This window comes from Zalophus californianus, chromosome 1, assembly GCF_009762305.2.
Source record: "Zalophus californianus isolate mZalCal1 chromosome 1, mZalCal1.pri.v2, whole genome shotgun sequence".
Lineage (NCBI taxonomy): Eukaryota > Metazoa > Chordata > Mammalia > Carnivora > Otariidae > Zalophus > Zalophus californianus.
Genome location: NC_045595.1, coordinates 13,249,829 through 13,275,737, shown reverse-complemented (window position 1 = coordinate 13,275,737; position 25,909 = coordinate 13,249,829). Strand labels below are relative to the sequence as shown.

Below are 25,909 nucleotides of genomic sequence, written 5' to 3'. Positions count from 1 at the left end.
ATTTGATTTTAATTCAATCCAGTTAAGTTTAATTCTACTACATTCAGTATAATTGGCCCAGGTTCAGTTTCATTGAATTAATTCTGAGGATCTCCATCTGTTAAACTAAATGGGCCTGATTGGCATTCCATTTGGTTTAGTGGGCTTCAGTCTTTTTCAACTAAATTCAGTTCTATTCACTTTTATGAGTTGAGTCTAATTAAGCTTTGTTGAGCTGCATGGACATGAGTTCTGTTTGGGCCAGTTTACATGAATTCAGTTCCTTTTCATACAGCTCTCCTACCTGAACCACCCATGTGTTAATGGGACCCCTTCCTCACTAACCTCCTGCCCCTCAATAGTGAACTAACTCGCATCCACCTATGGACCCCTTTGGCTAATGTCTCCACTTCCCCACTGCAGGCCAAGAAGGGAGAAGTTCCCCCAGAAGAACAGGGACCCAGCATCAAGAACCTTGACTTCTGGTCCAAGCTGATTACTCTCATAGTGTCCATCATTGAGGAAGACAAAAATTCCTACACTCCCTGCCTCAACCAGTGAGTTGTGCATCTGTGCAGTTAATTATCTGGAGGTCATCATGTGTGTGTGTGTATGTGTGCACAATTTTGTGTCTTATATGTAAAGATGATCATGTCTAATTACACATAAAATGATGTGTATGTGGAGGCAACTGTAGGTGTGGTTGTGCCTGAATAAATATGACATAATTTATAAACATAAAATCATATGTATGTATAAAATCAATGGTGTAATCAGACATGTATTTTGTATGTTGATTTGTGTGAATAACAATGTGTACATATGTATATAATTTTGTATATGTGTGTAGGTTCATAAATAACAATTGACAGTGTTGCTCGAGTATTTACTACGTGCTAGATACTCTACTAAATGTTTTACATTTAAATTGCATTGTATCTTGTGTGTGGGTGTAATTCTGTGTATAGTTGTGGCCTATGGGTTTAATTGTATATTGTATATGTGTATACTTGTGGAATGCACTTCAATATGCAATTTTGTATATTGTGTAATTGTGTGTGAGTATGGACACAGTTTTGGTTTGTAGATTTATACGTCTGTAGAGTTTCCATCTGTGTTAGCTGAATGAACTGTTGTGTCTTATTTTTCCCTGAGTGCTAGAGGGGCTCCTAACTCTGGCATGCCAGTATCTCTTGGTTAGTTAGATATTCAGTTAAGATCAGGGATCTGGGATGGATAGACTGAAGGGTGGATGGATGTATGGGCAGATGGATGGAGATATGATCGAATGGGGAGATGAACAGATGGATGGGTAGATGGTTGGATTAATAGGTGGATAGATGGATAGATTGGTGGGAGGATGAATGAGTAGTAAAGGAATGGATGGATAGTTGACTGGATGGATGGATGGATGGATGGATGAGTGGATGAGTAGGTAGGTGAATGGATAGATTGGTGGAAGGATGAATGGCTAGATAAAGGAACGGATGGATAGCTGGTTGGATGGAGAAATGGATGGGTGGATGGATGGATGGATAGATAGACAGATGCGTGAGCGAATGGATGGGTAGAAAGGTGGATGACTGGGTGGATGAATGGATGAAGGGATGGAGAGATAGATGGGTGGAGGCTCAGGGAGAAGCAGGGCTTCAGTTCAAAGTCACTCAGCACATCAGTGGCTTTGAGGGAACTTGAATCCAGAATGCTTTGTCTATCCCACACTACCCTCCGGGCTGGGAAGGCCAAAGCAGCCTGTGCCACCCTGCTTCCATCTGTCAAGGTTTCATACTTCCATGACTTTGACTAGGTTTCCCCAGGAGCTGAATGTGGGCAAAATCAGTGCCGAAGTGATGTGGAACCTGTTTGCCCAGGACATGAAGTATGCCATGGAGGGTGAGTGCCCCCATCCCCATACCTTCTAGCCTGGCTATTGCAGGTAGCTGTGCCTCAGTAGTATCCCCTCCAAGGCTGTGAGCATCCTGGACCCTCAAGCTTGAGGTTGGACACCTGTGATGGCCAGAGCTGGTGCTGCCAAGACAGGGGGTGGAGACTTTCCATTCTTCCCCTACCAGAGCATGACAAGCATCGCCTGTGCAAGAGCGCTGACTACATGAACCTACACTTCAAGGTCAAGTGGCTGTACAATGAGTATGTGGCAGAGCTTCCTGCCTTCAAGGACCGCGTGCCTGAATACCCTGCGTAAGTCCCTTGCCCCAAGCCAGAACTGTAGCTCTGACAGCTAGACTGAGGCCCAGAGATGAGGGCTGACCTACTCAGGGTTCCTTGGGCATCAAGGGCACAGTGGGATACAAACCTGGTATTCTCTATTTTCAGCCATTGGACTATGGACTCTTATAACCCAATTAATATGCCTAAGTATCAGGAACTGCACTGAGCAGTGCCTTTTCTCACTTAATCCTTTTGACAATTCTATAAGATGGGAGCATTATAATTCCCATTTTGTGGATGAGAAAATGGAGAGTTTAATGCTGAAGGAATTGCCCAAGATGACATCCAATAAGTGACGGAGCCAGGATTTGAACTCTGGATGTCTGACTCACGGGCTGTGTTGGAGAGCAGGATGGTGGTCACCATTTACCGAGGACCTACTATGTGTTGTGTCAATCACTGCTCACAGCCGCACTGTGGGATAGATACTCCTCTGTTGTACAGGTAATGGGATCCCAGAGAGGAAATCCACTTGTCCATGGGTAGTTTACCTGAACCATAAATCCTGCAAGTATGAGCCTTGCCCTGACAGTGTCATGAGGTCCATTTCATGACTGAAGTAACTGAGGCCTGGTGGGGTAGGGAAGCAGGGGGATACCCACCCAAAGGCCACAGGATGAGTTCTAGGGAGTGAAGGACCTGCCCAAGCACCATTCAGAACTAGGTAAAGCAGAGGGTGAGGGGACAAGAGGTGGCAAGACCCCACCCCTGCTCTCCATTCCAGGTGGTTTGAGCCCTTTGTCATCCAATGGTTGGACGAGAATGAGGAAGTGTCCCGGGATTTCCTGCACGGGGCCCTGGAACGAGACAAGAAGGATGGGGTGAGGAGACTGGCCCATGATCAAGCCCCTAGTCTGCCCTCAGTGGTCTTACTCCCTCTGGGGTCCATTGGGATCCAATACGGGGTCAAAAGTTGCCCTTGTGATGAAGCCAGTCTCTGAAGGGTGGTCACCATCTTCGTCTTGTTCATAGTGTTGAAAGTGTTTTGTTCATTCAACAAATGAATGAGAGTCCATCATTGAGCTAGAAGCCCTACCTTCCCCATGGCCTCTGTGTCCACCTCTAAGTCACCCTTGCACACTATTCGCCTCACCCCAGGGCAGTTGGTCTCTGGCTCTCCCCATGGAGAGCAGGAGGGTTAGACGCTGGGGACTGTCTAGCTCTGACCCCTCTCTTCCTTCCTGGCCTCCTTCCCACTGCAGTTCCAGCAGACCTCAGAGCATGCCCTATTCTCCTGCTCCGTGGTGGACGTCTTCTCCCAGCTCAACCAGAGCTTTGAAATCATCAAGAAACTCGAGTGCCCTGACCCCCAGATCGTGGGGCACTATATGAGGCGATTTGCCAAGGTGCGGGAGTGCAGGTGGGGTTAGGGATGGAGTCCAGGTGAGGGATTGGGATAGGGTCAAGGTTGGGGTTGCAGTTGAAATTGGGATTAGGGTCAAGGTCAGGATTGGGGTTAAGTTTGGGATTGAGGTCAAAGTTGGGGTTGGTGATACCAGTAGGGTTGGGGTTGGGGTTGAGATCAGTGTTGGAGTTGTGGTTGGGGACAACATCTGAGTTGAGGCTGGGGTTGAGGTCAGGGTTGTGGTTAAAGTTGGAGATGAATTTGGAGCTGGAATCAAGGTTGAGGGTGGGATTGAAGTTGGGGTTGGGTTTAGGGTTACTATTAGTATTGAGATGCAATTTGGCATTGAGGTTGGAGCGAGTGTTGGGATTTATGTAGAATTTGGGTGGGCATTGGGGTGAGTTTGGAGGTTGGGACCATCCTACTAGGATTGAGGGTTCCAGCTAATTGGTTTTAAGCTGGGTTGAAGTTGAGGACTGCAAGTAAGAATTGGGATTCCATCTGGGATCCAGTCATACTTATGCTTGGAGCTGGGTTAATATGATGGTTGTTTGCTCTGTGAAAGAGCTGGGTCTACATAAAATAATCATCTTTACTGGTGGTATCTCCTCTTGGTTGTGAGGGTCATCCGGGTGTAATTCACCCATTCAAGTGGTCCATCTTGAGTGCTCATAGGGATTCAGGTTCATCCCTGATCTCACTAGTGGCTCTTGATGGACCTGCCCAGTCCCAGCCCCTGTTCTTACCCCCTGTCTGTGTCCTCCCCAGACCATCAGTAATGTGCTCCTCCAGTATGCAGACATCATCTCAAAGGACTTCGCCTCCTACTGCTCCAAGGAGAAGGAGAAAGTGGTGACCTGTGGGGGACCCTGTCCTGTCCCTTTCCAGCCCCACTCTGCACCCCCAAGGCTCCATCCTTCCCTGGGCTCTGATACTTGTGTCTCTGTGTGTCCAACTGTGTGTGTCCATGTACCTGACTACGTGTGTCTGGGGGGATCTGGAGGTGAGGGCACATGCCTTCAGTGTGTCATTGTCTGGTTGTTGTGAATGAAGCCTTCAGGGTGTATGGATGTAAGTGTGTAAAGCTTTGAGCCCATGTAGGAGAATATGGGTGTGTGACAGGAACTCCCCCCTTCTTGTTACTTCCAGAAGCCCAGCCCACCGTGGAGAAGTTCCTTGAGCCCTGTTTCCCTCTGCTAATCTCCAGAAACCACCCCCCACCAACATTCCCAGGAATCTGGTCCCAAATGCTATCTTCCATTCTCAAATGGCCCTATGGGACCTTCCTCTGGACCCAGACCCCGAAACCATCCTGGGGTCCCTAGCAGTGGATGGGGGAGGCTCTGGGGAGGGGTCTTGAGCCCTGACTCCTTGCTCTGTTTGCATCCCCAGCCCTGCATCCTCATGAACAACACTCAGCAGCTCCGAGTGCAGCTAGAGAAGATGTTCGAAGCCATGGGAGGGAAGGAGGTGAGGCAAGCCCCAGGCAGGGTCACCACTTCCCTGCATCCCTGCTTGCCCTTGATGAATTCCAGCTCAGCCACTCCCTCTAACCCAAGCAAGCAGCTCCACCATCTTTGCCTGTTTCCTCCCCAGTCCCTTGGGATCTCTTTCCCTGTGTTGGATGGGAAAATGCCCCATTTATGTGGATGCTCTGTAAACCTAACCTGATGTCCCTTTTCCCTCCTCAGCTGGATGCTGAGGCCAGTGACATCTTGAAGGAGCTCCAGGTGAAACTCAACAATGTCTTGGACGAGCTCAGCCGGGTGTTTGCTACCAGGTGGGGACACCTCCAAGGCTGGGAGCAGACAGGAGGGGGCAGCCTCCAGACCTCTGAGCCTGGGGCATCCAGGGACTCAGCAGATGTAGTGGTGAAGACTTCAGGCTCGGAGTTAGACAGAGCTGAGTTCAATCCTGGCTTCACCACTTACTAGCTATGTAGCCTTGGGTGAGTTGTTTAACTTCTCTGAAGCTTAGTTTACTCATCTGTAAAGTGGTGATGATGATAATAATAGTACCTGGGTAGGACTGTGCAGTGAAATAAACAGCACAGGTGAATGCCTCAGCCCAGTACCCAATTCTGCTATTATACACAACCCCCTCCCCTGCTCAGTTATATGCCATGGCTCCTTGATGCTCAGTATAAAACATCAAGGTCCATGGTCAGCTTTTGAGGCCTCATCTGGCCCTTTCTCTGGGAGGCCTGGAGAGTCTGGTCTGAGCTCCTCCCCTCTGTGCCCCTAGCTTCCAGCCACACATCGAGGAGTGCGTCAAGCAGATGGGCGACATCCTCAGCCAGGTGAAGGGAACTGGCAATGTGCCAGCCAGTGCCTGCAGCAGCGTGGCCCAGGATGCTGACAATGTGCTGCAACCCATCATGGACCTGCTGGACAGCAAGTAAGCCAGGCTGGGTGGACTAGGATGGCCAGGAAGAGGTTAGGGATGGGGCTTTAGAGACTCAGGGCTGGCCTGGAGAGGACACTCAAGACATGTTTGCTGGGTGATGGTTGGATGGTTTGGATGGGTAGGTGGGTGGAGGTATGAAGGGATGGAAAGATGGGAGGGTAAACGATTGGAAGGACTGGTGAGTCCTTTTTATGGGTTAATTGACGGTGGTTGAATGGATAGATGACATGAGAAATGCGTGGGCAGATTGATGGGTAGATTAAAAGATAAATGCTTAGAAGGTTAGCTGGAGGATATATTGATAAAAGGAGGGATGGATGGACAGATGGATGGGTAGATGAAGTTAGGTAAGTATTTGGATGGATGAATAACTGGATGGATGGATGGATGGATGGATGGATGGATGGATGGATGGATCAATTGATTGAAATAAGGAGAAATGAATGGAAGTGTAGATGAGAGGATGGATGGGTAGAAGGTTGGATGGGAGGGAGGAAGCAGGAAGGAGGGGGAAGGAAAAAGATGGAGGGGTCATTAAGGAAAGTTGGGGGGAGGGATAGTTTGGTGGATGGGTGGGTCAGTTGCTGGATGGATCATGGTGGATTACTCTGTCTCCTTCAACCCCCCATGCCGTGAATTCTTTGTTGTTTACCCTCTCAAGTTTGCCCTTCTCCCACCATTCCCTTCCTCTCTGCCTGAGCATGGCCCCAGTCCTCTCACAGTCCCTAGTCTCCAGGCTTCCTGTTCTAGTTTACCCCCCGCTCTGTTCTTTCAAACAGGGAAGTCTGGCTGTGTCTCTCTTGAGCATTCCATGGATCCCCACTGCCCTCATGCTAAGGCCCAGGTCTTCCTCCCAGGTGTTGAGTCCCTTTCTAGCCTGGTCCCTGCTGACCAGTCCAGCCATCATTTACTCTTCACGTGTGTCACACATCATAACCCCATCAGACCATTCTGGTCTCAATGGGGTCTCATCAGACCCCATTTAGTGGTCCCTGTACAGGCTCTGTGTCCTCTTGTGTGTCCATGGAGTATTTTCCTGCCTTGCCTGTTTGTTGAGGGAAAGGGGCTCTTCGGGTTAGGGCCAGCTGGGCCATCTCTCAGACTTTCCCCTCGCCTCCAGCCTGACTCTCTTTGCCAAAATCTGTGAGAAGACGGTGCTGAAGAGGGTGCTAAAGGAGTTATGGAAGCTGGTCATGAACACCATGGAGAAGACCATCGTCCTGCCACCCCTCACTGACCAGACGGTGAGGTCCACAGGGGGCCAGAGGGGATTCCTGGGCCATCTCCCCTGTGGGAGCCCAGAGAACTTGATGCCAAAGGCATTGGGGCTCAGAGGTCAGTGGGGCCATTCAAAGATCAGAGAGATCACATATGGGTCAAAAGTCATCAAAGAATCAAAGAGGTCATGCATGGGTCAGATAGATAAATGTCAGAGAAGTCAAGTAGAGTTAAGAGATGTCTAAGGGACATAGAGTTCACATGTGGGTCAAGAGGGCATACAAAGGTCAGAGATCACCCAGAAAATAAAGAGGTCAGCTTGGGGATCACAGAGGTCATAGGGGTCAATGGGTTCATCAGAGGGCTCTTAGGGTCCATCAAGAGACAAGGAGGGGAGATACCATGGACTTTGAAGATCAGAGACCAATAGAACAGACGGCTCCCAGAGGTCAGACAGAGGTCACAGAGAGCATCTAAGGTCAGAGAGGTCAAGCAGAGGTCAGCATTCATCCAGAGACCAGGACCATGCCTCTGGAACCCTTCTGGGAAAAGCCCAGAGATCCTGATCCCCAGGGATCAGGCTTCCAGGTGGGATTGGGTGGACCGCAACTTCTGCGGAGGGGTGTGGCTGGGCTTGGGTTCCTCCAGGGAGGTGTGGGGGCCTGAGGACAGCAATGGCATACGGGTTGATGGCACAGCACAGAGGGAGAAGACATTCCTGGGGACGGGGTGGGGGAGGCTTGGGGAGGGTGGGCAGGGCCGCCAAGAGGCAAGGATGGTGGGGGAGGCTTTGGACCTCCCATCATCTGCCTGTCTCCTCTGGGCTGGGCAGGGGCATGGGGTCCGCCCCTCGGTGCCGTCTCCGCCCCCTCCCTGGCCTTCCTGGGAGACTCATGGTGACTTATTCCCCCCCCCTCCCCACCACCCCGCCCCCATCGCGGCTGACAGATGATCGTAAGTAGAGGCCCTTCTGTCCGTCTGTCTGTCCGTCCGCTCTGTGTCTGGACTCGGCCCACCGCGTGGCTGCATCCACCCCACCCAGCGCCCCCTCCTCACCCACCGGCCCCCCACCCACTGTCCCGCTCCCCGCCTAGATGTGCCTGTGTTTGTCTGGGGCGGGGCATGGGGAGGGGGCGGGGCCTGGCGGGAGGGAGGCCACGCCCACCCACCCCTGCCCCATTTTAAGTACAGAGGAGGTGCCTGCCGGCCCCCAAACCCCAAACCCTGAGCCCAGCACCTTCACATCTGACCTCATCCTTTAGTTGGAATTTATCCTTACTCCCATGCTCAGACTCCACCAGGATATTGGACTCTCCCCGAAGCTAGAAGGAGGTTAAAAGTCAACGGAGTTCCTCTAACCTCCCCTCTGGGCTCTGAACTGTTAGCAGCCTCCCAAAATACAGGCCCTTACCACCCGGGTCTCCCTACCCAGCTGTTCAGCGCCGACCCCCCACCACCCCTGCCTTCCCACTCCCACCACAGGACCACATGAATCCCAGACACACACCCAGGCACCCAGGTGGGAGACAGCATTTGTGACTTTGGTGTCAGGCAGACTTGGCGTCAAATCCCAGCCCAGCCACACCCTCTGTGACCTTGGGAATTCACTTCACCTCCCAATCTCCATTTCCTTGTCTGGAAAAAGGGGTTAACTGCAGTAACTCTCTGAGGGTTGTTGTGAGAACCAAATGGGATGATGCAATAAAGTGCTCATCTCTATGACTACCTGAGGCAGTGCTCACTAAATTAGAGCTAATGTTGTTGCTGGTGGTGGTAATAGGTAAACACATAGTAGGGTAGAAATCAATAAAACCACTTCAGAGTCCCCCCTTGTGGACAAGACAGGTTATTATAAGATTTCACCTGTCAAAAGTTCGCAAGTGCTCATCTCACTTCTTGGTGGCTGCAGTCTGGGTCTTTGGCTGTAAGCACTTGGTGGCAGCATACCCAACAATAGACAGTGCGTTTGTGGGCAAGGAGCTAAAGGGATTCACATTTATTGATGATGCATTGTATGCTAGACCTCCTAGCTGCTCTTACAGCCCACCTTCATGACAACACTTTGAGTGAGGTGTAGATATTGTTATTCCCATTTTGCAGATGAGGAAAGCTGATGCTCAGAGAAGAGGAGTCACTTGCTCAAGGCCACATAGTAAACATATACCAGAGTCAGGTTTCAAATTCAGGTCTGTCTGAATTTAGAGCCCGTTTGATTTCCTGTTGACCCAAGAAACAAGATCCTCATATATACAGTAAACATAAATGGATTATACTTTGGCAGTGACTCCTCTTCTTTCTCTCTGGCTCTGTATTTCTATTTCTCCTCTCTCTCTTTCCTGTCTCTCTGACTCTCATAGCTTTTAAGAATTGGTCATTTAGGTACGCACACTTTCCCTCATGCAACCCAGCCATCAGCCCCCTGTGCAGTATAGATGCCCTTTACCTCCTGTCCCCACGAGTACATGTGTGATCACCCTGGGTTCCCACCCCACATGGCTTGCCAGGTTGATCACCCTGTGACATTGTCTCTGCAGGGCACCCTCTTGAGAAAACATGGCAAGGGATTAGAAAAGGTAATGAGGGCCTCATCTGTGCTGCGGTCCTGAGCTCTGGTGTCTGGGTGTGTGTGTGTGCATTTGTGTGTTCATGTGCATGGGTAGGAAGGTCAGCTGGGGATCACAGGTAAAGGCAGGTGTCCTAACCAGGACCCACAAAACCAGAAATCAGAGATGAGTTGATTCTCCAGGGACATGGCTTGGAGTGTGTGTGCACGTGTGAGCAAACATGTGTACAAACAGCTCCCACCCTCTCATAACAAAACCCATAGTGCTTATCTCAGCCCTGGGCTCAGCTGAATTATGCGGCTTTGAGAAGGGCCCAGACACTGGACCACTGCCCTGGACTGAGATATGTGTTGTTTTTCATGCAGATTTTGTTGTTGTTCTAATGGGTGTCTGTTGTAAGGAGATGGGAGCTGTGGCAACATATGAACAGTTGCCCTTGCTGTGCATTCATGCAGGAACTAGCATACCTGTGAGCACACAAGTGGGGTCTCCACTTCATGAACATAGGTTGTAGGGCTTCCCTACTCACTCATCCAGCCCTCTGGGGGGACACATTCAATTTTCCAGGCACCATGTACATGTAAGTGCATCCACGTGGGGGTGAGTGTGTGAGTTTATGTGTGTGATTGTGCACACATGTGCAAGTGTTTAGGAGTGCATGTGTATATTTTAGTGTGTGAGTTCTGTGTGTATGTGTGCTGATCCAGGTGTGTGTGCGTGTAAACTTTCTGCACTTGCGTGGATGTACTTGGGTGTGTCTCTACATTGAGGGAACTTATGATACCTATAAGTACATTTCTTTTGGAGTCAGACCTGCTGGGGAAAAGTCCTAGAGGTTGGGGGAGGAGAGAAACCCAAGCCCTTTCTCTTCTCTCCCCCTCGGCAAGGTACCCCATCCCTAGGCAGGCTGTCCCCAGGTGATGGGCTGGTTGTAGCCTCCTGGCAGTCCGGAGTCTGGCCGGAGTCCCCAGTGGGAGACAAGGGAAGGTGCCTAGCTGGGGAGGGGCTCAGTGTTAGACTCAGGACCTGGGGGGCAGCTTGTGGGTTGGGGAGTGGGACTGTGCTTTGAGGGGGCAGGGAAGCCCCAGTGAACATCCTCCCAACAGCCACCCAAACTCTGACCTCCGCCTGATTCTCTCCACAGGGCAGGGTGAAATTGCCAAGCCACTCAGATGTAAGACCAGCTTCTCACTGTCTGTCTGGCTCCCACCCCCAAACCCCTCCCCACCCTATGCCTCCTTCCACCTCTGTGGTCCGTGCCGTCTGGGGGCGCACTGTGAACCCATCTGTGGTCTCTTCTTCCTTTGTTTGTCTGGTTTGCTTGTAAGGGGTGGTGGGTGGGAGGGAGGCAGGAGGGGAGGAGGGTGTGGCAGGGGAAACCAAGGACCCCACAGCTGGGCTCTTAAGTAGCTGTGCCTCAGGACAGCCTCAGGGAATCACAGACAAGGAATCCAAAGAGTAGCAACAGCCAGGATGATAGTAACAATATTAGTAGCTGCAGGATAACCAGCTCCCACTGGCCAGCTGGTAGACCATCAGTGTGATTCCAAGCATCCCAGCTGTAAATGGACCTCCTTCTTGCCTAGCCCTGCTCAGGACCCCAGGCCACCCCAGGGCCCAGTAAATGCAGGACTTCATTGATACTTAGGCGTACCACATCCCCTAAGCTAGTGTAGGTGCCCCTGTTAACCAGGGGAGGAAACTGAGCCCCAGAAAAGTCCAAGGACATGCCTCAGGTCACCCAGCAAAGTGATTGGAGGAGGCAGGATTCGTGGCTTCCAGGCCGACCATTGTCCCCAGCACTGCTCATGACCTTGAGAGCAGATGATAATAAGAGTGTACATTGAACAAAGACATATTTAGCCCCAGCTAAACCATGAAGTGGATATTATTTTCCCCAACTAGATGAGGTTCAGAGAGGTTAAGTGACTTGCCCAGGGCCACACAGCAGAGCTGGGATTTGAACCCAGGCCCATCCGGCTCATTGGATCTATAACCAGGATGCCATCTTGCTGGTGTCTGTTTTAGGTGGGGTGGGGGATGGGTACTGAGGTGTGTGTTGGTGGGGAGGATTCTTCCTTTTACAAGGTCAGACTAACAGCCACCCAGATGACTGGGGAAATTCTCCCACAGAGGCATTGGGCCCCGGGAGTGGTGGGGTCACCAGAGCCCATCCCATAGTTTTCTTAAAACCCCCTGACTTTGGGTTGGTAAGCCTGCCCCATACCGACAAACACTGGGGATTCCCACACCCATGGCTCCTCACTGCCCACTCTCTTTCTTCTCTGTCCCACAAACCTGGGGTCCTGGTGGAGGTGAGAGGGTGGGTAGTGTGCCCACACTCAGGGACAAAGTCACCACCTCCTCCTCAGCTCTTCCTGAGGGGGAGCTCCAGACCTCTGCCCCAAGGACACAACCCTTGCCCTGCCCAGAGCCTCTGGGCAAGAACCAAGATGGTGTCCAGGGCTAGGGTGTCAGTAGGGCTGTGGCGATTGGACTGGAGGACCCCCACCCTCACCTCGGCTGTGACTGTTGTTACCTGCAGGGAACCCAGATGATCTTCAATGCAGCCAAAGAGCTGGGTCAGCTGTCTAAACTCAAGGTGAGGCCAAGAGTGGAGGGCAGGAGATTGGGGTGGAGAAGCTTCCTAGGGGGAAGGTCCCAGAATGGTGACGTGTTCAAGAGACAGAAACCCTACTCAGACTGATTTAAGCACAATTTATTTGCTCCAGTGTGTTGGAAAGATCTGGTAAGTTCAGCTTCAGATACAGCTTGATCAAGGATACAAATCATTTATTCAACAAATATCGAGCACCTGCTGTGTGCCGGTCACATGCTAGGTACCAGGGACACAATGATGAAAAGACAGACCCACTACCCAACTCGTCAGAGTTTTACAGGGATGAGGCCCATAGACAGGCAGATCCCTAAGGTGGGGCCTGCTCTGCCCACCTGGGCCCTCTCTCCATCCATCCAGGACCACATGGTACGAGAAGAAGCCAAGAGTTTGACCCCAAAGCAGTGTGCAGTAGTCGAACTGGCCCTGGACACCATCAAGGTGAGAGGTCCCACCCCTGTCCCATCCCAGGCAGAGGGTGTGACTGGTGTAGACATGGACCTAGGCTCGAATCCACCTTACTTCATTCAATTTATAAACACTCTCTGATGACTCTTCTGTCAGTTCCAGGCTGGCTGATGGCAGGGCCCTGAGGAGCCCTAGATTCAGGGGGCCAGCCAGATACAGACAGCCCCAGCTCTGTGGGGTCAGGGCAGGGTAGAAGGAGGGCTGGGAGCTGGGGGAGCCCAGGGAAGGAGAAGCGAGGGCTTTTGGAAAGAAGGCATGTGGGAGGTGCGTCTTGAGGAATGCATAGGAGTTTGCAAGGCAAAGCAAACAAAGCATTCTAGGCAGAGGACCAGCCCATGCAAGAACTCAATGAAAGGGACCATGGTCAGGGCGCCTGGGTGGCTCAGTCGTTAAGCGTCTGTCTTCGACTCAGGTCATGATCCCAGGGTCCTGGGATCGAGCCCTGCACGTTGGGCTCCCTGCTCGGCAGGAAGCCTGCTTCTCCCTCTCCCACTCCCCCTGCTTGTGTTCCTGCTCTCGCTATCTCTATCAAATAAATAAATAAATAAAAATCTAAAAAAAAATGGACCATGGTCTCCATGAAATGAAAACTACTTTGAAGGAAATTTTTGCCAAAATAATTATAGTGAAATAGGGTTGGCAACATATTAAGGAGAGTGGTCAAGGAAAGCTCTTTGAGATCTTAACCAAAGGAGGACAAGGAGCCAGCCATGGCAAAATAAGGTGCTTGAAGTTGCGGGGCAGGGGGGTTGGAGGGGCGTCCCACCAACGAGCACAGTAAGTGCAAAGAACCTGAGGCATGTAGGTTCTAGGGAAGGCGTTTTGAGAGAAGGCTGGGAGGTTGCAGGGTTGGGGCCACAAAGGGCTTGAGGAGAGGCGGGAAGCATGGGTATTATTTTGAGAGTGCTGGAAGCCCACCGGCGGGTTTGGGGCAGGGTTGGAGGTGGGGGAGTAGCAGAGTTCGCCTTGGGTGTTTTGAAGCACACCACCCCCACCCCCACCCCCCGCCCCCGTCATCCAGCACCACTGGAGGGCAGCGGGATTGGGCAGGGGGTATTGGGGCTGCCTAACTAATTTCACCTCTCCCCACCTTGTCCTGCACAGCAATACTTCCACGCAGGTGGCGTGGGCCTCAAGAAGACCTTCCTGGAGAAGAGCCCAGACCTGCAGTCCCTGCGCTATGCCCTGTCCCTCTACACGCAGGCCACGGACCTGCTCATCAAGACCTTCGTGCAGACGCAAGCGGCCCAGGGTAAGCGGTGGCCTGCTAGCGTGGCAACCCAGCCCCTAGCCTGTGAGGCTGCCACTGACTCACCTCCTCTGTGACATCATGGGCCGGGGCAAGTGACGGCTCCCGGGAGCTCCTGTGCTCCGTGATGGCACGCGGCCAATGAGTGAACGACTACTGGGGGCGGGACCTCTGACGTCATTGGGCCAGGAGGTGATTGGCATCTCCTGGGAAAATCTATGACAACACGGGGCCAGTAGGTGATTGAAAGCTGTGGGGCGGGACCTCTTTAAAGGCAAGACTAGGGAGTGATTGAAAGCTCCTAGGGGCGGGACTTGGAAGTTCTGGATCCAGGGAGTGGTTGACAGCTCTGGGCGGGGCGGGGCCTATGACGTCATGCGGCAAAGGAATGATTGACAGCCCCAGGGAGGGGAGGGACCCCGACCTGGAGGAGTGGACGGAGAGGGAGTTTCCATTTCTCAAATTCTGTCTTTCTGTCTCTTCTCTTGCCTCTGTCTCCTGTCCCTCTCTGAGTTCACACACAGCAGCTGGGGCTGGGGAGAGCAGGACTCCTCCCCGGGGACCCCCCTCCCATTCAAAACTGGCCCTAAGAAAAGGGAGAGAAGTTTGGCGGCTGACCCAGCCTTAGTTCGGGCAGTGGGGTGGGAGGGAGAGCGGCCATCAAGCCAGAAGCTGGGGGGAGGGGAGCGGCCCCCTTCCCCCTTCGCCCTCCCCGCCGTCAGCCCAGGGCCTAGGGCCCTCCCTGGGCGTCGGGCCTCCGTACTCAGCCTCGTGCCCAGTCCAAGCTGCTGCTTTTGGTGTCCCCCCGGAGCGGGAGGCTGTCTGTCCGTCCGTCTGCAGCTGACGTTTCTCTCTCTCTTGTTTCTCCTCCCTCTCACTCGCTGCCCCCTCTCCGCGCCTCCCCTGCTCCCCGCCACACACACTCGCCCTCCATCCTCGCCTCTCGCTCTCTCGTCTCTCCCCCCACCCCTCCCTTCCCTCCTTTCTCCACCTTCCCCCGTGATTAGTCCATGGTGGAAAAGGGACTAGGTTTACCCTTAGTGAAGACATTTATCCTGAGAAGGGTACGTGCCTCCGCCGCCCGCCCGCCCGCCCGCGCCCGGTGCCCGGTGCCTGCGCCCCTCCCGGCCCCGGCTAGTAAAAGGCCCGTCCTTCCGCCTCCCCGGCCTGCCGGGCCCCGCCCAGGCCGGCCCGGCTGTGGGGTCCTAGGTGGACGAGGGGGAAGGACGGCTTGCTGGTTCCACGCGGGGACGGAGAAGCGATTCGAGTCTGAATCCGCTTCTTCCTAGGTGCATCTCTTAAGCCAGATCCCGGGTACCCCGGACAGCGCCTCCTCGGTTAAGAGTGGGCTCAGATCCCAGTGGGCTCCGATCCCAGCTCCGCCACTCTGGCGGCTGGGCGCCTGCGGGAGCATCTCGCCTCCCTGAGTCTCAGCTTTCCCATCTGCAAAATGGGAACAGTAAGATTATTTTTAGGATTAGATGAATTAAATTTAGAGCAGTTCCCGACCTGTAATACATGTAGTAGATCCCAGGAAATGTTTGTTGTTACTTTTATTATTATTATTACTATTATTATTATTATTACTGATGTCATTCTTCCAAGCATAGAAACTGAGTTTTCAGGCTCTAACTCTGAGCCGGCGCTTGTGCCAAGAAGCATTTCTCAGGGATTCTTGAAAAGATTTCTCCCACTTGCCCCACAGGGCGGTCCATCATTCCATAAATGAGGAAGCTGAGTCTCAAAGGAGATTAAGCCACTTGCCCAAGGAACCTTCCCCTACAGGGGGCCAGGGACTCCTGGGAGGGGTGGGATTGGGGTAAGCACAGAGAGGCCCGGGAAAGACCCTTCCCCTTGGAGCCAGCAAACCACGGGATGGGGGCGCCCAGCATTGCCCTCCTCCCCCTTCTTACTAGCTTTGGCCATGGTCTGACCCCTCACCCCACCCACCACTGTTCCAACTCCCCCCCCTGGCACCCTCAGTCTGGCCCGGATTGAGCTTGCTGTGAAGCATCAGCCTTGGGGTAGGGGGAGGTGAGGCTGAGCATGTGACTGGTTGGGGGAGGGGGAAGCCGGAGCCTGAGATGACAAGGAAGGTGGCCTGGGGTGGGCAGCAAGGATGGGGGGGTGCACGCCCCAGTAGTGGGGTGATGGGGGGTCTCCAGGCCTCTCTGTCCCCTGAGCCTCAGTCACTTCCCACCCAGTGCCAGGTAACCCGGATTAACCTTGGACACCCACCCCTGACTCTCCCCCTTCCTCCCCCCATGCATGGGGTGCTCAAGGTGTGGGGAGCTTCCTGAGGGGCAGGGGAGGAACCTGGTGGGGGTGCTGGCGGTCACAGGTCCCCAGGCCCCACAGGATGCCCTTTTCAGAACCACAGAGAGAGGGACAAGGACAAAGCTTTTAAGCTGCCCCTTCAGTGACCCCACTAGAACCAATCAATCAGGGCATTGTGGTAGCCACAAACAGAGGCACACCTTAGCTAGACTCAAGCAGCCTAGGGAGTTTGTGGGCCTGGAACTGAAAGATTAAGGGCTGTGTTGACATCAGTAATAGTTGGATCCAGAGTCTCCGACAATGTCATTGGTCATTGGTCTCTCTTGAGACATCGTGATGTAGGCTTTCCCCTCAACGGGCAGACAGCCTTGCCAGCTTAGCCCCAGACTCTTTCCTCAGAGTTACAGCCCCAGAGTTCCCAAGGCTAGCTCTGATTGGCCCAGCATGGGTCACGTGACCATTCCTGAGCCAATCACTGCAACTATGGTCAGGGAATGCTCTGATTGGGCAGCCATGGTTCATTTCGAGATACCTGAGGTGCAAGATGGAGCCGCGAGGTCTGAGGTGGGCTTGGGGGCCATTTCTCAGTCTCAAGAAACTTGAGATCCTCTATCGAAAGAGGAATAGCATTGGGGCAGGGAAAATAAAGATATCCCTACAAGCTGTCATTTCAGAAGAAGTGAGGACTCTGGGCCAGTATCACTGTTTTGGAGAAACAGTGAGGAAGCCCGTGTGGCCAGAGCAGAGTGAGCGAGGGTGAGCGTGGACAGAGGTGAGGCAGGAGAGGTAATAGCGAGGACACGTTGGGAGGACATTGCAGGTCACAAAAAGGACTTTGATTATTTCAGAGGGATATGGAAGCCATGGAGGTGTTTTAAGCAGAGGAGGGAAGTGTGCTAACCTAATAGGATTTCTCTGGCTGGTGTATGGAGAGAGGCTGCGAGGAGGATTCCGGAGACAGGGTGGGGGCCACTGCAATAGTCCAGGCATGTGATGATGAAGGACAGAACAGGATGGAGCCAAGGAGGTGGGTCAGATTCTGGATGTATTTTGAAGGTAGAGTCAGGATTGTCTAGTGTGTGAGTACTTCGAGAGGGAGTGGAGACAAAGAAGGGAGTCCCAACAGTTTGACAATTGAAAGAGAAGGAGGAAGTGACAAAAGAGGGTGAGAAGGAGCCGCTAGTGTGTGGGATGAGAACCTGAAGGGTGTGGCATTGGGGCAACCAAGAGGAGAAAATGAGACCCAAGGAAGCCAGGGTGAGTACGATGGTGTGTAAGATGAAGACTGAGTTTTGACAGCATGGCAATCAGTGGAATGAAAAAAATGGGGAGGCAGATGCTTTAAGCTCCGAGAAGTTAAGAGATCTGCCTGAGATCACACAGCAAGGGAGTGAAGGGCCCGAACCCAGCATTCTTGGCTTCCTAACATCGCTTGCCATCACATCCCCACCCTCAGTGCCACCCTGTCAGGGCTGATGACCTGGTGCCGCCAGCACATGGTGGGTGGGAAGCGGTCCAGGTCCCTTAGAGCGGGTGGGAAGAATGGAGCTCATGCCAAGCATCCTCCCCTACCCCGCCCAGGCTCGGGTGTGGAAGACCCTGTGGGTGAAGTTTCAGTCCACGTTGAGCTCTTCACTCATCCAGGAACTGGGGAACACAAGGTCACTGTGAAAGGTGAGTAGTCTGAGTTGGGATGGGGAGTGCCTTCACCAGGATTCACTAGGTCCTATGACAGAAACCAAACTCAAACCAGCTTAAGCAAGAAAAGTATTTTTCATAAAAAAGGTTTCATAAAACTGAAAATTCTAGAAATAAATCATCTTCAGGCATGGCTGGATCCAGGGGCCCAGTGATATGGGACTTAATTCCACCTTCTCCATCTCTCAGCTCTGCCTTGCTTTTGTTGGCTTTTTTTTAAAAATTAGAACACAGATTGAGCTGTTTTAACCAAGGCCTAAAATAACAGTGGCTTAAACAAGATGGAATGAAATTTTCTCTGAGGTAACCAAGGACAATCAGCCCAGAGCTGACATTGGAGGCTTCACAGATTTGGGGACCCCTGCCATCTTTTGTTGCACTTTGATCCCTAATATGTTTTCCTCCTCTATATGGTGCCACAGAACTCGGTACCGACCAGTATCCCAGCCTGCAGCTAGAAGGAGAAAGTTTAGGGCAATCTCCCTGCCTTTTAAGCCACAACCTGAAAGTTGTACACATCCCTTTCTTTCACTGAAATTTCATTAATTGGAACTTAGTCATATAGCCACACTTAGCTATAGGAACATCCTGGGAAATGTATTCTTTCAGACAGGCTTTGAAACCACAGCTGTGTATTTAGGGGACCCTGACAGTCTTACCCTCTACTTCCCCTAACAGTCGTGGCTGCCAATGACCTCAAGTGGCAGACTTCTGGCATTTTCCGGCCATTCATCGAGGTCAACATCATTGGGCCCCAGCTCAGTGACAAGAAACGGAAGTTTGCAACCAAATCCAAGAACAACAGCTGGGCCCCCAAGTACAACGAGAGCTTCCAGTTGTGAGTCTAAGGATGGTTTGGGGAGCACGGGGAGGGGACATCTGCTGGGTGAACCTCAGGGTCCACTAGAAGAGGGATGACTGGTGGGCCAGTGATTCCTGGGCACAGGAATGAGAGGGGCACATCCTAGGTGAGGGCACTGGGAAGGAAGGCACCTTAGTGCAGGAATGACATTTGAGGGGTTGGGGGGTAACCACTTTGAGAGACAGGCAGTTCCCAGGGGAGGGAGTGAATGTAATATAACATGTTGAGGAAGGCTTGTGAAGAGGAGGTGAAATCTGGGCAGAGGGCGCATGTTGGGCACGGCCATTTCTGGGGCTGGAGACTCAGGTCTGGTTAAGGGCCGTGAGAGGTCATGATGGGGCAAGGGTGAGGGTATCAAGGGCATGGGGGGCAGGTCGCCTGGAGTCAGCAGTGAGCCTTCTCATCATGGCTGTCGGGGCAGCTTTGGAGGAGTCACCGGTAGCGGACAGGAGTGGAGTGTGATCCATGGCATTGGGATGCCTGTCAAGTGGGTGACGGTGGGGTCACATCGAGATGGGGCTTCCTGGTGAGCATAATCAGAAGCATCAGGGGTCCAGAGGGGCAGATGACTGAGGGAACACAAATAAATCTGATCAAGGTATTACCTGGGGTGGGCAGATATTTGGCTCAGATGCAAACCTCACTGGAGCAGGATCATGTTGGGGGGTGTTTTGGGGGGACAGAAGTGCAGAGGGGTAAGGGAGCATCAGAGCTAGGGAGAGAACAAGAGGGTTCTTGATCAGAGGATTTTGGAGTGGTAGGACACCTGATGCAATGCTTGGGAGCAGGGGCTTGGTCTCGTTGCAGGGCAGATGTCTCCTGGGGTGGGCGGTAGTACTTGAGGGCTAGGAGTACAGTCAAGGAGGGTGTTTCTGGGGAGCAGTGTGGGTATGGCCCATCAGGGCAGGTCCCCTGGGGACAGAAGCCCAGCGTTGGGGACCTGGCTTAGGGGTAGGGGGAGGCATGCTGGAATGTGTTGGGGGTCACTCATGGTGAGGGCACGAAGGCAGGTCGTGTGGAGAGAGCACCTTAGGGATAAGAGGGGTGGGCTAGGGAGTATGGGAGAGGGGCCACGTCAAGGAGAGAACTTGGGTTTAGGTGGGAGCCCGGTAAAGGGGCTTCTGGGTGCGATATCTGGGACAGGGTGGTGGGAGCAGCAGCTCATCTGGCCAAAGGTGTGGGCGCAGATACCGCGGGGTGGGAGCATGGTCTAGCCAGGGGGTCTTGGGGGAGTGTCCCCTGGGTGGGGACGTGGTTTGGCCCGGGGCTTGGGAGTAGGATGGTGGGGGTGTTGTCGGTTAGAGGTGGGGTGGGGAAAGAAGGGAGGAAGGAGAGACAGAACAGAGATATTACTGGGGAACAGGGGTGTGTGTGTGTGTGTGTGTGTGTGTGTCAGGAAATGTAAGCGTGGCTCAGCTCTGGGCGTCTTGGGGGCGTGGCCGGCGCGGAGGCGGGGCCAGCGGTAGGGGAGTGGGAGCCCGGCAGGCGGGGCTGTCCTCACGCCCCGCCCCCCTCCCCCGCCCCGCAGCACGCTGAGCGCCGACGCGGGCCCGGAGTGCTACGAGCTGCAGGTGTGTGTCAAGGACTACTGCTTCGCGCGCGAGGACCGCACGGTGGGGCTGGCCGTACTGCAGCTGCGGGAGCTGGCCCAGCGCGGGAGCGCTGCCTGCTGGCTGCCACTGGGCCGCCGCATCCATATGGACGACACGGGCCTCACGGTGCTGCGCATCCTGTCACAGCGCAGCAATGACGAGGTGGCCAAGGAGTTCGTCAAGCTCAAGTCGGACACGCGCTCCGCGGAGGAGGGCGGTGCCGCGCCTGCGCCCTAGCGCGGGGTACGCGGGCGGGCAGCACTGCGCCTGCGCACGGGGCGGGGCGACGTCTGCGCGCTGGGACTTCCCAGAGGGCGAGTATCCGGGCTCTGTGCAGAGGGCTGGCTGCGCCTGCGCCCTTGACTTAGCTCGCCCCTCTAGGGAATTGTGAACGGACGACGCCCCGCCCCCTCAAGAGGCCACGCCCTAGGGCTCAATGAAGGAAGAAGCCACATCCCTTACTAGAAGCCAAGTCCCCTGCGCCTAGGAGACATTTCGAGCTGGGTTGGGAGGAAGTCCCGCCCCCTATGGAGGAGGCCAGATCCTGGGGCTCTGGTACGGGGAGGCCCTGCCTCCTGTCCCCTGGAAAAGCCATAAGATGGGTCCCCAAGCCCTGGGGCCCAAGACCAATTGCCAAGTATGGAACTCTCAGCTTCCTCGAGGGGCGGGCCCTGGGCAAGGGGCAGGGCTTCCTGGAGGGCCCCCTGGGGTGGCCTAGGGGTTGGAGGCACTAGGATGCTTGTTGGAGGGCCCAGATTGGACCAGAGTGTCTTCTCGTGTTAGTGCAAAAAATAAACGGGGAGGGAGGGGAGGATGGGATTTCAAAAGCACATGCGCTCTCGGGCGCCCAAACCCTGGGGGCCAAGTGGACGGCTCTGAAGCACCCGCGCTGCCCCCACTTCCCTATGGGGGTTTGCCTCTCCTTTTCCCCCAACATACCCCATCCTCATATAGAGTTCAACCCACCCATTTAACAGATGGCAAGACTGAGACCCAGAGAGTTGCTTGAGACTTTGCTGAAGGTCCCAGTGCCACACCCTCTCCCCACTCCCTTTGGCCTGTGTGCCCCATCTAAGGGTGGGCTGAGATCGGATGACCCGACACAGCTCCCCATTGCTGCTAACCCCTTCTCAGGGGAACTCCCCCAACCCTTACAAGGGATGGGGGTTCTGGGCCAAGGCCCCCACTGCCCCTCTCCCATGTCTGGCTGCCAAGCAAAACCCCTGCCCTCTGCCCTTTGCACTGGGAACCTCTGGGGAGATTCCCTGAGAACTCTAGATCTCCCACCAAGAAAAGAGTGAGGATTTGTGATTCTCTGGACCCAGGCACACCCTGAACCCCTTCTTCCTCTTCCAGGACTCTCCAGGCAGGCAAGAAAGAGACCAGAAACTCTAGGTGTGTGTATATGGGTGTGTGTGTAAATATACAAACATGTTTGGAGCTTAGTCTCCAAAATCTCATTCATTCATTCAAACACCAGAGGTGGGGCCTCTACCTGCCTGAAGCTCTTCCTCCAGGAGGTGATAGTGGGGCAATCTGCCAGAGTCAAGTTTCCCCATTGTAGTTCATGCAGGCAGAACGTTTTGGGAAAGTTTGTCCTGGCTTGTCTTTGCCCAGAATCTGCTTGTCCGTGTTGGATGGGTGCTTTTGTGCCATTTTTTTTTCCTTGCCGGACTGACAAGTACAGGATTCTCTTGTATTAGAAAGAAATTAAAACAGGGGCCAGGTGAGGAACAGCTGGGCTCCTGGAGTGGTGGGGGCTGTGTCAGACAGCACAGTGAGGGAGGGCTTTCTGAGGAGGTGAAAAAGAAGGAACCACCCGTTAGAGAGAAAAAGCTCCAGGTGGAGGGATCAGTAGGTGCAAAGGCTGAGGTAGGCAGGCTTGAAGCGTAGCGAGGTCAAAGTGGCTGACGGGGACAACAGGGAGGAGTTGTTGATGTTGGGGAGACCTGCAGAGATGTCAGATCAGGCAGGGCCTTGTATGCTGCCCTGGGGAGTTTTTATTTTACGCTAAGAGACTTGGGGAAACCCCAGGAGATTTTAAAGCTGAGGAGAGTCTGAAGGTCAGATTTCAAAATCTCCCTCTGGCCACCTCATGGAGAAAGGACCAGTGCAGTTTGGGGGAGAGACAAAGTGCTTTTGGGACACTGAAATTAATTCCTGGAAAGATTTTGGAGCAGTACGTTAAAAAGAAAAACCTGCCCCTTAGATGATCCCTGGGCCACACTGGGTAGAGTTGTCCCCATTGTGCACTGCCCAAAGGTTTGGCATTTCTAGGGAGGCCATGTGCAAATCCTAGGCATTGAGAGTTGTATGTTTATATTGACGGTTTCCTGGCAGGTGAACAAGTCTGGAAGAAATGGCACTATTTTCTCAGTTACCTGCAGGTACTCTATGTCCCTTGAATTTAGACAGGTTCAGGTGCCTGAAGGTTCTGAACCAGAGACTAAGATGCAAGTTCTGCTACAGGATGGTGGGGGAGGGGGCAGGGCCCAGGGGCAGGCTGGGAGGTGGCAAAGAGGGAGCCTAGAATCTCTATCACATGGACCGAGAGGGAGATTTTAAATTAGACCATCCAAGGAGTAGGTGGGAGTGAGGTGGATAGATGATTTGGGTTGAGAACACCAGCAACACCCAAAGGGAGGTAATATGACCGGGGGTGAGCCCTGAAAGATTTATGGATGACCAGCAGGGAAAGGGGGAGCTGAGCTTCTGCCTGAGAGAGCCAACTTATTTTCCAAAAGAGTCCTTGGGAGTCTCTGGTCAAGGCCTGCCAGTGTGTGTGAGTGAGTGTGTGTGTGTGTGTGTGTGTGTGTGTGTGTGTGTGTGTGTGTGTGTGTATAAAGTTCCCCAGCGCCGGTCCAGGCACATGGAGGGAGCTTCAGGGAGTATTTGTTGAATGACTTTTTCTGACTCCCAGGCTAGAACTGTTTTGGAAATTTACTCCATCTTCTTTCCCCCAGAGAACTCCTATTTATCCCTCAAAACCTATCACAAATATCCTCTCCTGTAGAAAACTCTCCCTACTCCTCCTCAGGACTTCCCCAGCTTCTGTCCCTCCCTTCTGTCCCTGATGCCAGGGGGCTGGGGGGGTGTGTGTCTGTGACAGGCTCTGTTTCCCCCAGACTGGGGTCTGAGGCCTCTTGATAGCCCCAAGTTCACCGAGCACAGACGGGGCACAGGGGGATGACAGGGAGGGTATGCCTAGTAGAATTATGTCTTGGGGTGCGGGGTCCACATGCCTGTCTATCCATGTCTGTCCATACCAACCTTCCCCTCCCACATAGACCTGGGCACACAGAAGGTGTTCCAGCCAGACTGTGGCTGAGTCACAGGACACAGAGTGGAGAGAGGACAAGAGCAGACAAGGAGGAGACAGGAAAGGAGTCTCAGGGCCTGGAAGCCTTTGGAACTAGGAAGTTCCTGTATTGGAACAAGGCTCAGAGAGGAGCAGCGTTTTCCCCAAGGCCACTCACCACCTCACCTGGGGTGCCCGAAGTTCTGAGCCCTGGTGGGGTCTCCGGGTTGTATTTGGACCTCATTTCATGCCAGGAACTGGCCCTAGATTTCCACGGTTCAGGGAAAGGATAAAGTAGGGTTGGCCCATGGGGGTGGGGGAGTGTGACATTGAGGGGCATCTTGGACAGAGCCGATCCCTTCTCCTTGCACCCCCACCTCTCAAGAGGGACAGTGTCCCAGAGTAAGGAGACAAAGACAGAAGAAGAGGGAAGGATGGAGAGAGAGAGAGAAAGGGAGAAATTGGGAGGGTGAGATCATGCCCAGAGAGACTTTGAGGGTCTCTGGGGGGGGGGGCGGGAATACAGAGCGATCTTGAGATGAAGAGAGACTCAGAGGTGGGGAGAAAAGTTGGGGATCTAGAAGGAAGAGGAATCCACTGTTCTCTCTGGCTCTCACCAGTCCATCCTGGAAGGATTTATGTAGAACGAGCAGGTGCCTGGCCTCGACCCGCAATCCCTCTTGGGCTCCAGAGCCTGAAACCTCACCGTGCCCCCATCAGAGATGCAAAAAACTTAACACCCAACTAGAAATCTTTGGGACCTCAGAGACCTTTCTGTCCCCCACACCCTGCGCTGTTCATTTTGCAGATGGGGACACCGAGGGGTGGGACAGTGCAGGGCCAGCCCAGAGTCGCCCCTAAGCTCTGCTGCCCCAGTGGAGCAGGAGGGGAACTCGCTGGGGGTTTGGTTCGGGTCATGACACCGTCTGCCCCCTGAACATCTTTTCCTAAGAATTGTCAAGGACCAAAGTTGTCTTCGCTGACACGTATTGCTTTTCTATTTGCCTTTTATTTTTTTTTAAAGAGAGAAATCAAGTTGACGGTGTTGAGTAAGACCTCCCCCATTCCCCGAGCCCCGCCTAACCACAGTGGCTCTCTTGAGGCACAGGTCACAGGCGGAGGGTCCCCGCTGCCAACCCCCTGTGCATCCCAGGCCAAACAGCCAGGGGGACTCACATTTCACCCCTGGCCCCGGCCCCCTGAGACCCCCAAACCCGGCCACGCAGTTCAGGGAGGTTCTTCCTCCACACACCTTCTCTTAGCATGTGATTGCAAATGTGAAATCAAAATGCTCTTCGTTTGTTTGTTTTAATTCCATCCCGTTGGTCTGGCATCTGCACAGATGCCCCCATTTCTCTGTAAATATGTGACTTGGAACAAATGTTTAAAACCAACGAGAAGTGGTCATGAATGCATGGTGTTGAGATGTTTTGCACTATTCCGACTTTTTGGTCTCTGTAAAAATATTTTATTAACAGCAGACATTAAAAAAAGAAAAAGCACACAGCCTCAGACACGTGGTGGCTTTCTTGCATTCCCAAATCGGCGAAAAACTCACATAGCCCTTAATAGTCGCAGACGCCGTTGAACACACTTCCCACCCATGAACGCAACTCATGCACAACTAGCTTTGTAGAAGTGAGGCCCAGGGAGGGGAGACGCTGCAGGGCGGGGAGAGCCGGGATCTGAACCTAGGACGTGGACCGCTGTTGCTCTTAGCTCAAGCAAGTTGGGACACACACTCAACCTCCAGCCCCACGTTTGTCTGTTGTGTTTGGTTTTTCCCAGCTTAAGTAATAAAAATGTATTGAGAATTCCTGGCATGGTGGTTATTGCCTCCCAACCTGGAGGGAGGTTGCGAAATCACTGAGGGAAATTACTCAGAAATCACACTGTCCTGGGGTGCTTGGGTGGCTCCATCGGTTTGCCTTTGGCTCAGGTCATGATCCCGGAGTTCCGTGATTGAGCCCCGAGATCGGGCTTCCCACTCAGCAGGGAGCCTGCTTCTCCCTCTGCCCTTTCACCTGGCTCATGCACACGCTCGCTCGCTGACTCTCTCTCAAATAAAATCTTTTTAAAAAGGTTTTATTTATTTATTTGTCAGAGA

The 25,909-nt window shown here is 53.2% G+C and overlaps 1 protein-coding gene across 8 annotated transcripts in view; it reads left to right on the top strand.

The window, feature by feature from the left end:
• Positions 1 to 25,304, top strand: part of UNC13A (unc-13 homolog A) — a 62,852-nt gene extending 37,548 nt beyond the window's left edge. For 3 of the 8 annotated variants that reach the window (XM_027586531.2, XM_027586530.2, XM_027586537.2), the window contains 20 exons: positions 403 to 536; positions 1,787 to 1,872; positions 2,052 to 2,178; positions 2,933 to 3,029; positions 3,411 to 3,554; positions 4,322 to 4,405; positions 4,946 to 5,023; positions 5,245 to 5,333; positions 5,798 to 5,950; positions 7,080 to 7,203; positions 8,126 to 8,131; positions 9,712 to 9,750; positions 10,886 to 10,915; positions 12,287 to 12,343; positions 12,719 to 12,799; positions 13,931 to 14,078; positions 15,083 to 15,139; positions 17,934 to 18,026; positions 18,729 to 18,888; positions 20,441 to 25,304. In XM_027586531.2, coding sequence (XP_027442332.1) covers positions 403 to 536; positions 1,787 to 1,872; positions 2,052 to 2,178; positions 2,933 to 3,029; positions 3,411 to 3,554; positions 4,322 to 4,405; positions 4,946 to 5,023; positions 5,245 to 5,333; positions 5,798 to 5,950; positions 7,080 to 7,203; positions 8,126 to 8,131; positions 9,712 to 9,750; positions 10,886 to 10,915; positions 12,287 to 12,343; positions 12,719 to 12,799; positions 13,931 to 14,078; positions 15,083 to 15,139; positions 17,934 to 18,026; positions 18,729 to 18,888; positions 20,441 to 20,741 — 2,088 coding nt within the window. In that variant the 3' untranslated portion in view covers positions 20,742 to 25,304. The remainder of the gene's footprint in view (positions 1 to 402; positions 537 to 1,786; positions 1,873 to 2,051; positions 2,179 to 2,932; positions 3,030 to 3,410; positions 3,555 to 4,321; positions 4,406 to 4,945; positions 5,024 to 5,244; positions 5,334 to 5,797; positions 5,951 to 7,079; positions 7,204 to 8,125; positions 8,132 to 9,711; positions 9,751 to 10,885; positions 10,916 to 12,286; positions 12,344 to 12,718; positions 12,800 to 13,930; positions 14,079 to 15,082; positions 15,140 to 17,933; positions 18,027 to 18,728; positions 18,889 to 20,440) is intronic. The other 5 variants (XM_027586532.2, XM_027586533.1, XM_027586534.2 and 2 more) reach the window with 5 other exon arrangements.
• The last annotated feature ends 605 nt before the right edge of the window (positions 25,305 to 25,909 follow it).